General features: G+C 38.3%; 1 protein-coding gene across 1 annotated transcript; it reads left to right on the plus strand.

Moving 5' to 3' along the window:
- Positions 1 to 467: 467 nt before the first annotated feature.
- LOC124232298 (primary cilium assembly protein FAM149B1-like) lies at positions 468 to 13,993 on the plus strand (the record flags this gene model as incomplete). Its single annotated transcript, XM_046649261.1, has 3 exons — positions 468 to 556; positions 3,287 to 3,454; positions 13,806 to 13,993. Coding segments are annotated over exons 1-3 (445 nt in total), but the record flags the coding sequence as incomplete, so codon positions are not given.
- Between the last annotated feature and the right edge of the window lie 223 nt (positions 13,994 to 14,216).

Here is a 14,216-nt window from a genome sequence, read left to right on the forward strand (position 1 = left end):
TAGCTCAGGACCAATCTCCTCTCCAAAAAGTAAATAAATAAAGAAATCAGCCAATTAATAAAAAGATCTTTCAGAAGCTCTCCAAAGCTATGGAGATACTCTTTCACTTCTTCTACTGGAAGGACCAGCCACAATTATATTTCCTTTCCAGTGTACTAAGTTATGTTTTCTTCCTTTTGGCATCATGAAATCACAACTTCTTGTAATTTCCAGAGGTCATTTCTAGAGGTCCACTGGGAGATAAGGTTGCTCTGAAATGGAGTTGAGAGTGGTTAATTGTACTTTTCAGATCCTAGTCAGGAAGGAGAGCTCTTGGCCACTTGTTTCTTGCAACCACCCATGAGGGCCTTGCAGTGATCACCTCCAAGAAGGCTGCAGAATTCCACCTCCTAAGGCCTGCATCTGGATGGGCTGGCTCCAATTTTTTTTAAATAAGGAACCTAGCAAAGTTATTCTATCCTCCAAGCATGTGGGAGAAGAATAAAGTGCCAATGATTTTTTTCCTCTCACAAGAAAACAGATCTCAAATACTACTACCAGGGCAATACATTATTAGGTAAGACTACTGTTATTATTTTAGTAAGAAAAAGAATTACAAACATTTTAGGAGATAAGGGTTATTTTCCAGACATCGTAATCGCTTAAGTGTGATGATTTAGAAAATTCCTTTGTTAGAACTAACATTTGCAAAGACAGTTTTATGATGTAGAATACTATGTGTTTTTTGATGCAGCTTTAGGGGAAATGAAACATTTTTCTGTCTCATCTAACTGAAATTTTTTTTACTAACAGAAAGGCCTATACTTTGTTAGGAAGTATATATTTTTTTCCTCAAAGTAAATAATTCCATTAGTTACCACTGACTTAAAAAATGGTTGGTTAATAATATAAATGGAATGATACAATAGCACAATAATATATGGAATGTTGGGAATGAAGTGTTTTGATATGAGTTTGACAGCTTTAAATTTTGTCATGTTATGATAAAAAACTTTTTTATAAAAAACTATTTTATAAAAGAAAAGACATATTAACACAAAAATGCATGAAGTACATAATTTCAAAATAAGGACATTCCTTTTTAAGCAAGGTATTTGGCAGTCTTACTGGGTATTGTCTGTATTTTGCTCGTTTTGATGTAGATCAGTAAAAATTTTGTCATGGATTGGCAAAAATCTTTTGACTGGAATTTGGGAATCACTATTTTAGAATTTCAGAACAGAGACTTAAAAAACCTTAAGTCTCAAATTTAGAGACGTTTATAAACAGTGATACCATCTGGTTTAGATATGATGGTTCTCCAGACTGTTTCTCTCATCTCTTACCATCTCTTCATCCCCATGCCTTCTGCCATGGTCTAGGCTCTTTTCAGCTTAGCAGCTCTTGCTTCATTTTTTTTGCTAGCCTCCTAACCACATTATCCTCTTCATCACTACCACAGTGATCTTCTAAAGCAAGGATCTTGTCATCCCCCTTCTTTAAAACTTTAATTACCTTCCATGGCTATCAATTAGCCCAAATTAATACATAAAGTACTTCACAATCTGGCCTCATCATACCTTTCCAACCACTTCCTACAAACCATACACTTTATTTAATGGCTAACAAAACAGAGAAGGTTTTTTTCTCTTTTAAAAGAAGTCTGGAGGAAGGGTATCTAAAGATAGTGTCGTGGTGGTATGGTGTTTTCTGGGTCCTAGACCCTTTCTTCTTTCTGCTAGACCACGTTAGCCCAGGATGTTTTTCCTGAAGTTTTCTTCATGGTCCAAGATGGCTGATAGAGTTCCAAACATGACATTCACTTCCCAGGTAGCAGAAAGGAGGAAAGGCAGAATGGTAAAAGGCTACCCCTTATAGCCTAGGCTCTTTAAACAGCCTTCCCAGAGTCCCACATAACAATTCTGCTCATATCTCATTGGGTATATCTGCCTGCAAGTTAGTGGGAAATGTAGTCTTTGAGGTGGATGTATTGCTCTCCTGAATTAAATTGGCATGATTTACTAGGAAAGAAGGGGAGCATGGATACTGGGGGGCATCTAGCATTCTCTACCACCTAATTGTGTAACTTTATGAAATTACTATACATAGTTTGTAATCTTTTTACTCTTGCCCTTTTATTGTAGGCATCTTCCATTTTCTCTCACGTTATTAATTTAATGATCTTATAGTATTCTATTGTATGAATATACCATTATTTAAACAACTAATCCCCAATCCTGTGTTTTGAAACAGGCTAGTTTTGATTTTTGACAATTATAAACAATTCTGTGATGATAATTTTTATAGCTAAATCTTGTAGGTCATATCCTTGAAGGAAATTCCTACAAATGAAACCAGTGAATCAATGGGTATGTTTATTTTAAGGCTTCTGATACATGTTTCCAAAATGTCCATGAGTAAGATTTTCCTGCTAGCCTTGCTGAAAAGTGCCATAGGTTTATTCTTTTTTCCCCATTAAAAAGAAATATTTAAGGTACAAAAAAGTATAAAGAATAACGCAAAGCGTATATTGGTTGTGTTTAATATTTGGTTAAACTGAGAGCCATTTTTAAAAATTGTATTGCTCCAGGATGGCCTTGTGGCACAGCTGTTAAGTTTGCACATTCCGCTTCTCGGCGGCCCGGGGTTCGCCAGTTGGTATCCTGGGTGCAGACATGGCGCTGCTTGGCAAGCCATGCTGTGGTAGGTGTCCCACATATAAAGTGGAGGAAGATGGGCACGGATGTTAGCTCAGGGCCAGTCTTCCTCAGCAAAAAGAGGAAGAGTGGCAGCAGACGTTAGCTCAGGGCTAATCTTCCTCAAAATAAAAAATGCTCAAATTTGACTGACTTTCTCCACGGTAAACCTGCTGAATGAATGAGTCATCACATATTCATTGAATACCTGAGTAGGAAGAGAAATTTAAATATAAATAGAGAAGATCCTTGCCCTTAAGGAGCATTTTGAATAATGATGGAGTTATTGAAATAAGCATATAACCTCCTGAGGTACCTTAAAGATATAATTATGAAAATTCATACATTTTTTTAAGAACTTATTTTATAGCCATAGCTGTTGCATCTGAAAAGATAGAAAGCAGTATTTGATACTGCATGATACACCTAAGCAGAGTAGGTCTAAGGCTAGTATTTATTCTTCCTGTTCTGAGAAATAATAGGTATTAAGGCTTAGAGTAGGCCAGGAAGGTGTCACCACGGCAAGGGACTTTGAGTCGAAACTTGTGTGACTGAGTTGCTGTGAGAACTGTTTATGTTGTACCTAATGAATACTGTTTTTCCTCTCCCAGATTTGGTATTAGGGGAAAGAAGTTACATCTTTCATCTTCTTATGCTCATAAAGCGTCTTCCATTGCCAAATCACCTAGCTTGTGTTCTATGGAAAGAGAAGAGAGAGACTGTGTAATCTTCTCTGAAGGAATAATAGAGGAATACTTAGCATTCGACCACACAGATATGTAAGTATTATGTCTTTTAAGCTTTTTACTCCCCTCCTATTTTGTGTATTAATATCTATTTTTTTCTAAAGTATACTACCAGTATTACTTATAATTAGATTTATATCAATTTCTGTTATTTTCTAATTAGTTCTCAGGTCTCCAGAGTTCATGTGCTTAGTTGATATAAATTCCTGTTGCTTCCACATACCAGACTTCCTTGTGTATTTTCTTCTTCCACATGTCATTTGCTTCTACCTGAGGTTAAACATTTTTAAATAAGTTAATTTTTTTTCTCCACATATTTTGATTTTACCCTCTGTAAATTATCACCAGTGACTCTTGGAAACTCTGAAACTTTTTAAAAGAGCAGTTGAAGAGGTGTGAACTATGTTTACATGAAATGAGTATATACAATAATTTCAGCAAATGATTTTGGTGCAACATAGAAAAACAAACCATCTGGGAAAAAATAAAGGTCTTAACTTATTTTTTACATAAAATAAATTTTACACATATAAAAAATTTAAATGTAACACATGATATATAAGTTTAGAAGAAAAAATATGGTGCCGTGTGCTTCGCTGCTCTCTGGTGGGTGTGCTGCGGCTTCTGTCAGGCTTTTAACTGTGCCTGTCCTGTGGCTCGTAGGAAGGACTCAGGGGACCCAGGAGCCCTAGAAATGATTGGCGCCTGAGGAACAATGAGGCGGAGCAGAATGGCAGGGTGAGCTGACCCGGGATTCTCTCCCCTCCAAAATACAACAAAGGATTGGAAAAACTGAATTCCAGAGAATAAATCTAATGCCAACACGTTAGAGACCTACAATACCAAGAAGGCAGAGATCATAAACCTTGCTTACAGCCTCGGAGGCACTGGAACGGTAGGAGAGAACATTGCTCCCTGCCCTAGAGTCTGCGATTGCTGCTGTGCAGGTCGGGAAGGAGCCGGGGAGGGGCCGTGCGACCAGGGGATCATCCAGGACTCCTGCTGCTGGTTCAGTGGAAACCCGGTGATGGGCGGAAAGCTTCTGTCCACATGGACCCCATAAACCCAGGGCCTCGGGAGACCAGAGAACAGAATTGATCAGAATCCAGATCGGCGCGCGAGAATAGCAGCCCCTACCTCCCGGCAAAGCCACTGGGCGCAGCCATCTTGCCCGAAGGCGGAGAGCTCATAACATGCAGCTCTCGACCCCCATCTAGTGGCGACAGGCTGTAACTGCAACCAAATTCTACCACCATGTGAAAAAACCGCTCCTCTACCATCCAGCAGTTTATAAAAGCCCCAGACCAGAAGGAAAACAATAAAAACATAGAATTAAGTCCTGAGGACTTGGAATTAGGTAAACTAAGTGATAATGAGTTCAGAGCAGCTATAATCAAAAAACTCAATGAGGTAGAGAGAAAGATAGAGAAACAAGCCCAGTTCTGGAGTTACTTCACAAAAGAGATTGAAATCATAAAGAAGAATCAAACAGAATTACTAGAGATGAAAAACACAATGGACCAGATAAAACAGAATACGGATTCCCTGAATGCCCGTGTAGACTCCATAGAAGAGCAAATTAACATAATTGAAGATAGACAGGCTGAATGGCTCCAGAGGAAGAAAGAGAACGAAGAATTAAAAAAAACGAGGAAAATCTCCGAGACATAGTGGATTCAATGAGGAGTAAGAACATAAGGATCATAGGAATTCCCGAGAATGTGGAAAAGGAAAATGGAGCAGAAAGTGTGCTTAACGAAATTATTGAAGAGAACTTCCCAAATCTAGGATTTGACGGAGAAATGTGTGTAGAGGAAGCTTTCAGATCTCCTAGATTTGTCAATGTAAAAAGACATACTGCAAGGCACACAGTAGTAAAATTGGCAAGAAGGAAAGATAAGGAAAGAATACTCAGGGAAGTAAGAAAAAAAGAGAATAACCTATAAAGGAGCCCCTGTCAGACTGTCCGCGGATTTCTCTACAGAAACCTTACAAGCTAGGATAGAATGGAGTGACATATTCAAAGCTTTAAAAGATAAAAATCTTCAGCCAAGAATACTCTATCCGGCAAGAATTTCCTTCAGATATGAGGGAGAAATTAAATCTTTTCCAGACAAACAAAAGTTAAGGGAATTTGTAACCAAAAGCCCTCCACTACAAGAAATCCTCAAGAAGGCTCTCATACCTGAAAAAAGAAAAAAGGGAGAAAAGGGTCACAATCCACAGACTAGGGAGACCGATGGATAGAACCAGAACAGGATAGCAAATATTCAACTGTAGCATTAGGGTAAAGGTAAGGAAACTACCAAAGCAAGGACGATCTTATCACTCTAACTACAAATTCATAACATGAGTTGGAATAAGAAATGAAAATAATTATTTAGGAGGGGAAGAGCAAAGGGTCTAAATCAGTATTGGTCAAGTAAGTAAGAGACCACCAGAGAATAGACTATATTATACATGAGATTCTAAATACAAACTTCAGGATAGACACTAAAATAAAATACAGAACAGAGTCACAAGTCATAAATAAGGAAAAATCTAAGAAACCCAGCATAAAAAATTGCAGTATTAAATGGGTAGACTAAAGCACACAGGAAAAGAAATGCAGGAAAACAAGATAATGAGCAACAGATTGACAGCATTAAGTCCACATGCATCAATAATCACTCTCAATGTAAACGGATTAAACTCTCCAATAAACAGACACAGAGTGGCAAAATGGATTAAAGAACAAGATCCAACAATTTGTTGCCTCCAAGGAACACACCTCAGCCCAAGGACAAACACAGGCTCAGGGTGAAGGGGTGGAGGACAATACTTCAAGCTAATAGCAAGGAAAAAAGGGCAGGTGTTGCAATTCTTATATCAGACCAAGTGGATTTCAAAATAAGACAGGGAAAGAGAGACACAGAGGGACAATAGATAATGATCAAAGGGACACTTCATCAAGAAGAAATAAAGCTTATAAATATCTATGCACCCAACACAGGAGCACCAAGATTCATAAGGCAACTATTAACAGACCTAAAGGAAGATGTTAAAAGCAACACAATAATAGTAGGGAACCCCAACACCCCACTCACATCAATGGACAGATCATCCAGACAGAAAATCAACAAGGAAATAGTGGAGCTAAACGAAAAACTACCAACAATTGGACTTAATAGACATATATAGATCACTTCACCCTAAAAGAGCTGAATACACATTCTTCTGAAGTCCACATGGAACATTCTCAAGGAGAGACCATATGTTGGGAAACAAGGCAAGCCTCTACAAATGTAAAAAAATTGAAATAGTAACAAGCATCTCCTCCAATCATAGTGCTACAAGGCTAGAAATTAATTACAAGAAAAAAGCTAAGAAAGGCACAAAGATGTGGAGACTAAACAACACACTACTGAACAAGCAATGGATCATTGAAGAAATTAAAGAAGAATCAAAAAATACCTGGGAAGAAATGAAAATCATAGCATGCCATACCAACTCATATGGGATACAGCAAAAGCTGTATTAAGAGGAAAATTCAACGCAATACAGGCACATCTTAACAAACAAGAAAAATCCCAAATAAGCAACCTTAAAGTACACCTAGCTGAAGTAGAGAAAAAAGAACAAATAAAGCCCAAAGTCAGCAGAAGGAGAGAAATAATAAAAAGCAGAGCAGAAATAAATACTATTGAAACAAAAAAGGCAGTAGAAAGGATCAATGAAACAAAGAGCTGGTTCTTTGAGAAGATAAACAAAATTGACAAACCCCTAGCCAGACTTACAAAGAAAAAAAGGGAGAAAGCTCAAATAAACAAAATCAGAAATGAAAAAGGAGAAAGAACAACAGACTCTGCAGAAATACAATGGATTATAAGAGAATACTACGAAAAACTATATGCCAACAGAATGGATAACCTAGAGGAAATGGATAAATTCTTGGACTCCTACAATCTCCCAAAGCTCACTCGAGAAGAGGCAGACAATTTGAACAGACCAATCACAAGGAAAGAGATTGAAACAGCAATCAAAAACATCCTAAAGAATAAAACCTCAGGACCAGATGGCTTTCCTGGGGAATTCTACCAAACTTTCAGAGAGGATTTAATACCTATCCTTTGCAAGCTATTCCAAAAGATTAGGGAAGATGTAACACTTCCAAACACATTCTATGAGGCCAACATCATGCTGATACCAAAACCTGACAAGGACACCAGGAAAAAAGAGAACTACAGGCCAATATCACTGATGAACATAAATGCAAAAATTCTAAACAAAATTTTGGCAACCCGAATTCAGCAATTCATCAAAAGAATCATACATCATGACCAGGTGGGATTCATACCAGGGACACAGGGATGGTTCAACATCCGCAAATCAATCAACGTGATACACCACATCAACAAACTGAGGAATAAAAACCACATGATCATCTCAATAGATGCAGAGAAGGCATTTGACAAGATCCAACAGCCATTTATGATAAAAACTCTGAACAAAATGGGCATAGAAGGAAACTACCTCAACATAATAAAGGCCATATAAACAAACCCATAGCCAACATCATACTCAATGGGCAAAAACTGAATGCCATCCCCCTGAAAACAGGAACGAGACAGATGCCCTCTATCACCACTCTTATTTAACAAAGTACTGGAGGTCCTGGCCAGAGCAATCAGGCAAGAAAAAGGAATAAAAGGAATCCAAATAGGGAGGGAAGAAGTGAAACTCTCGCTGTTTGCAGACAACATGATCTTATATACAGAAAACCCCAAAGAATCCATTGGAAAACTCTTAGAAGTAATCAACAACTACAGCAAAGTTGCAGGGTACAAAATCAATTTGCATAAATCAGTAGCATTTCTATACTCCAAAAACGAACTAACAGAAAAAGAACTCAAGAACACAATACCATTCACAATCGCAACAAAAAGAAGAAAATACCTTGGGGTAAATTTCACTAAGGAAGTGAAGGACCTATATAATGAAAATTACAAGGCCTTTCTGAAAGAATTGGATGACGACATAAGGAGATGGAAAGACATTCCATGTACATGGATTGGAAGAATAAACATAGTTAAAATGTCCGTTCTACCTAAAGCAATCTACAGATTCAACGCCATCCCAATCAGAATCCCAATGACATTCTTTACAGAATTAGAATAAAGAATCCTAAAATTCATATGGGGCAACAAAAGACCCCGAATTTCTAAAGCAATCCTGAGAAAAAAGAACAAAACGGGAGGCATCACAATCCCTGACTTCAAAACATACTACAAAGCTACAGTAATCAAAACAGCATGGTACTGGTACAAAAACAGGTGCACAGATCAATGGAACAGAATTGAAAGCCCAGAAATAAAACCACACATCTCTGGACAGCTAATCTTCGACAAAGGAGCTGAGTGCAAACAATGGAGAAAAGAAAGTCTTTTCAACAAATGATCCTGGGAAAACTGGAAAGCCACATGTAAAAGAATGAAAATTGACCATTCTTTTTCACCATTCACCAAAATAAACTCAAAATGGATCAAAGTCCTAAAGCTGAGACCTGAAACCATAAGGCTTCTAGACGAGAACGTAGGCAGTACACTCTTTGACATCAGTATTAAAAGGATCTTTTCAGACACCATGCCTTCTCAGAGAAGGGAAACAATAGAAAGAATAAACAAATGGGACTTCCTCAGACTAAAGAGCTTCTTCAAGGCAAAGGAAAACAGGATTGAAACAAAAAAACAACACACTAACTGGGAAAAAATATTTGCAAGTCATGTATGTGACAAAGGCTTAATATCCATAATATATAAAGAACTCTCACAACTCAAAACAAAAAATCAAACAACCCAATCAAAAAATGGGCTGGAGACACGAACAGACATTTCTCCAAAGAAAATATACGGATGGCCAATAGGCACATGAAAAGATGCTCATCATCGCTGATCATCAGTGAAATGCAAATCAAAACTACACTAAGATATCACCTTACACCCATTAGAATGACAAAAATAACTAGAACAAATAGTAACAAATGTTGGAGAGGTTGTGGAGAAAAAGGAACTCTCATACACTGCTGGTAGGAATGCAAACTGGTGCAGCCACTATGGAAAACAGTATGGAGATTCCTCAAAAAATTAAAAATAGAACTACCATACGATCCAGCCACCCCACTACTGGGTATTTATCCAAAGAGCTTGAAGTCAGCAATCCCGAAAGTCCTATGCACCCCAATGTTCATTGCAGCATTATTTACAATAGCCAAGACATGGAAGCAACCTAAGTGCCCATCAACAGACGAATGGATAAAGAAGAAGTGGTACATATATACAATGGAATACTACTCAGCTGCAAAACAGAACAAAATCATTCCGTTTGCAATAACATGGATGGACCTTCAGGGAATTATGTTAAGTGAAATAAGCCAGCGAGAGAAGGATAATCTCTGTATGACTCCACTCATATGAGGAATTTAAGATTATGGACTAAGACCAGTTTAGTGGATACCAGGGGAAAGGTGGGGTGAGGGGTGGGCACAAAGGGTGAAGGGGTGCACCTACAACACGGCTGACAAACATTAACGTACAACTGAAATTTCACAAGATTGTAACCTATCATTAACTCAATAAAAAAAAAATTTAAAAAAAAGAAAAAAATATGAAAGATTGTTTTTTAAAAAATAATTTGAGAATCGGCAAATCCTTCCTAATCATAGCATGAAATTTGTGTCATTTAAGAAATTCTTAAAAATGACTACGTAAAATGAAATTTCTGCATAGAAAAAAGTCATAAATTCAAAAGACAAATAAAGTGGCAAAAGTACTTGCAGTTCATACATACACAAAGATTTTATTTCCTTAATATGTACATCAATAAGGAAAAGACTAAGGACGAAACAAGCAAAGAACATAAATATTTCATATAAAAAGAAAATGAATTTTAAATATATGAAATGAGATTCAATCTCATTCACAATTATATATGCAAATTAAAACTGTAATGATACACTATTTTTTCTGTCAGACCTGGCAGAGAACAAAAGATAAAGAAGTTTGATAATTTTTTGAATGGGAAAATAGGCATATTCTTTCACCACCGAAGAATTATATCACCTCTTTAGTGGAAAGTGGGCAATATCTTTCAAATTGACATGCATATACCCCTTGACTCAACAATTCTATTTCTAGGGGGCTGGTCCCGGCCCAGTGGTTAAGTTTGCGCACTCTGCTTTGGTGGCCCAGGGTTTCATTGGTTCAGATCCTGGGCGTGGACATGATACCACTCATTAGGCCATGCTGAGGCGGCGTCCCACATAGCACAACCAGAGGCACTCACAACTAGAATATACAACTATGTACTGGGGGGCTTTGGGGAGAAGAAGCAGGGGAAAAAAAAAAAAGATTGGCAACAGATGTTACCTCAGGTGCCAATCTTTAAAAAAAAAAATTCTATTTATAGGAATTTATCCTGCAGATATAATACACATGTTGCCAAAGAACTACATACAAGGATATTAATTGCAGTATTGACTGTAAGAGCAAAGGGTTGGTTGATCAATAACTGTTTAGTTAGACGTATTATGGTATATCCAATGGAATACTCTGCAGCTGTTTTTTAAAAGAGGGAGATTTATAAGTATTGATCAGGATCAAAGGCCAAGATATATTGTTAAATGAAAGAGCAAGGTGTAATACAGTGTATAATGTAACTATTTCTCTGGACCAGTGTATAATGTTTGCTTCTGGGAATAGCGACTGGAGGATAGAGATGTAGGGGACTTATTTTTCACTACATACATACATTTCCTTCTGTACAATTTGAATTTTTTTTGTCTTATGAATGTGTTATCTTCTCTAAAAAGAAATATAAAGTGAAATACAATTAATACTAATCAGCCTCCTCCCCCACTTAATGCCAGGCTAGCTCTTCCTTGGGAAAAGAGAAGCAAAGAGAATCTTTGGCTGCCCTGCATAAACCTCTTAGCATCCTCCTTTCCTGCCTATTTTCTATTTAATTTTGGAGACCTGTGCTGCCCTAGGGGTAATTTTCACTGTAGAGCCTGGGAGATATTTTTCCCTACCCCTAGCCAGTTCCAGAATTTGCTTTGTCTTAGTTTCTAATACATTAGTCATAGGTAAGCACATCCATGAGCTAGATTTTTTTCCCCAGAATTCTGGGGCTATTGCCACTCCCTGCCAGAGAAGAGAAAGACTTGGCTAACTGGGAGTTTCTGGCTTATAGATAGACATCTCCAGAAGAGCTTCGGAGTATCTTCCTGTGCTGTCGGGCTCCCCTCCTTTTCCTTTCCAGCCAATTACCAAATGTTTACTTGGATTAGTAAAACTATACTAATTTCAATAATGTATGGGGACTACTTCTCTAATGAATCATCACCTCAAATAATTATGTGGCATAGGGGCCAGCCCGGTGGCGCAGCAGTTAAGTTTGCACGTGCTGCTTCAGCGGCCTGGGGTTCACCAGTTCGGATCCTGGGTGCGGACATGGCACTGCTTGGCAAGCCATGCTGTGGCAGGCGTTCCACATATAAAGTAGACGAAGATGGGCATGGATGTTAGCTCAGGGCCAGCCTTCCTCAGCAAAAAGAGGAGGATTGGCAGCAGATGTTAGCTTGGCTAATCTTCCTAAAAAAATAAAAAAAAATTATGCAGCATATCACAGTTACATGTGTCACATTAATATTAATCTAAATGTTATCCAGTTACAACAAAAAGAGTATTTCTGTATGCTTGTCATAGTTTGTTGTTCAATTGACAGTACTCTGCCGGGGTCCCGCCCCGGCGGAGTCCAGGTTCCTGAGGGATGGACGGCGTCGGCGCGATGAGGGAGGGGGAAAATAAAGGGGACGTGAGACTTGGGTTGGTGTTAGCAAGTCCGACTTTACTGTGCACAAGTGTCGTTTATATATTTTTCAGGATTAGTACAGAAATAGTTCTACAAATATTCTCAGAGAGATAAGGAAGTAAAAAACGAGCACAAGAATATTTATTAGCATTCTGTTCTATAGAGCATAAGGTTAATGGTAGTCTTCTCCGCAATTAACTAGTGTTTGTTGTCTCTAAGCTAAAGGAGATAGGTACCTAGGCGTCTGTTGTAATTCATGGTAAAGTTAAATCAAAGAGAGAAGGTCCAGGCCTCCGGACAGGACAGCAGTCCGTCTGGTTGCATCCTGGTGAAGCCATCCCTGCCTCCCTCAATCATTTACGCCATTAGTGTAGATGGTTAATGGGAACAAAAGGCGACTCCAGGGTGTCTTATCCCCAGGGCTATCTGCATTCTCAGCGGGCAGTTAAACATCTTTACTTTTTCGCGCCCTTTAGGGGGTGGAAGCATTCCTTTGTCTTTTAGATTGTAGAGCTAACAGTCCCTTAAATACACTGCCGGAGAAAGTATCACTTTGTTAGTAAAGTAAAGGGCTGAAAAGCTAAGCTAAACTATATATCTTCAAGAATAAAAAAGAGAAATAAGTATACACATAACCTTGATAGAAAGCATGCATATAATTCAGAAAATATCAGGGGTGTCGGCCGGCCATCCTTCACCGAGGGGCATTCTTGCACCCCTCGGCCCTTCTACTCACCAATTATTTATTATTTATTGCTTTTAGGAGAAAACCTCTATAACATTTTAACAGAAAGCAGAAGGTCAAGAATAATATATAGATACTTCTTGATCATCCAATTAACCAGCAAACTTAGAAGGACGATGCATATGTATATTTAGACAAAGAACTGGAGGGAGAAGGAAACATTAACCAGATGGAGGCCATAAACCTAATTCGACATCTTATCTGGGCAGGATTCCTTTCTGATTGTCTCAAATGGGACTGTGTGCTCCTCCAATAATTAACTGAAAAATATCTTGAAAGTTACCTACAGGTGGTCACATTCTCTTACTATATCTAATTTTCCCAGGAGGTAGTGCCTCCCAAGCAGCCACCCAAAGGAGTGAAAACTGGAGGTTAAGAAAGGAAAAGGAATGAAGGGCAATTAGAAGCAGCACAGGTTTCAGAACTATGTGAGGGGCTGGCCGGTTATTCTTCACCAAGGGGCGACCCTGCACCCCTCGGCGTTAATCGGCTGGACCCTGTCAAACAGCCGATCAAATGATGTAGCCACGGCTCCCAGCAGTACTCATCTGTTTAAAGCTAAAAAATGTACAGTGATTTTCAGTCTTCTTTTTTTGGTTCTATTTTTTGGCAGAGTGGTAGGGTGGGAAGGGGGTAAAAAGGGAAATGCAGGCAACTTAATAAATGTGCTACATATACCTGGCAAAGGGTAGGGTAGGGGGCATAAATCACATTCCTAAGAAGTACAAAGGCCTGTGGTGAACACTCTGTGAAAAATAACCATGAAGTCTTTCCCTCTTACTTCTCTTACAGGGAAGAGGAGCTTCATGGAAAGAAATCAGAAGCAGCTACAGAGAAACAGAAATTAGGGTACCCTCCCATTGCTCCATTTTACTGCATGAAAGAAGATGTCCTTGCTTATGTGTTTGACGATGTGTGGAGCAAGGTTCTGAGTTGTATGGAGCAGTTGATGCGTAGTCACTGGGAGGGATTTGCTTCTGGTAAGGATCTTTTTGAAAACAATATAAAAAAATAATTGTTTATGATTTCCAAACCATAACCAGTGTCTTAGATTATATGCTTCATTAGTGCAAAAGATTCATATTTGTATTTCCCACAGAAACTAACAGATATTTAGAAAATATTTGAGAATGAGTGGATGAGTAATAAGGCCTAGTCTATGATAAATAGACAGAGATTGTGCTTTCTCTTTGAATATAATTT

Source organism: Equus quagga, unplaced genomic scaffold (genome assembly GCF_021613505.1).
Source record: "Equus quagga isolate Etosha38 unplaced genomic scaffold, UCLA_HA_Equagga_1.0 HiC_scaffold_4396_RagTag, whole genome shotgun sequence".
NCBI lineage: Eukaryota > Metazoa > Chordata > Mammalia > Perissodactyla > Equidae > Equus > Equus quagga.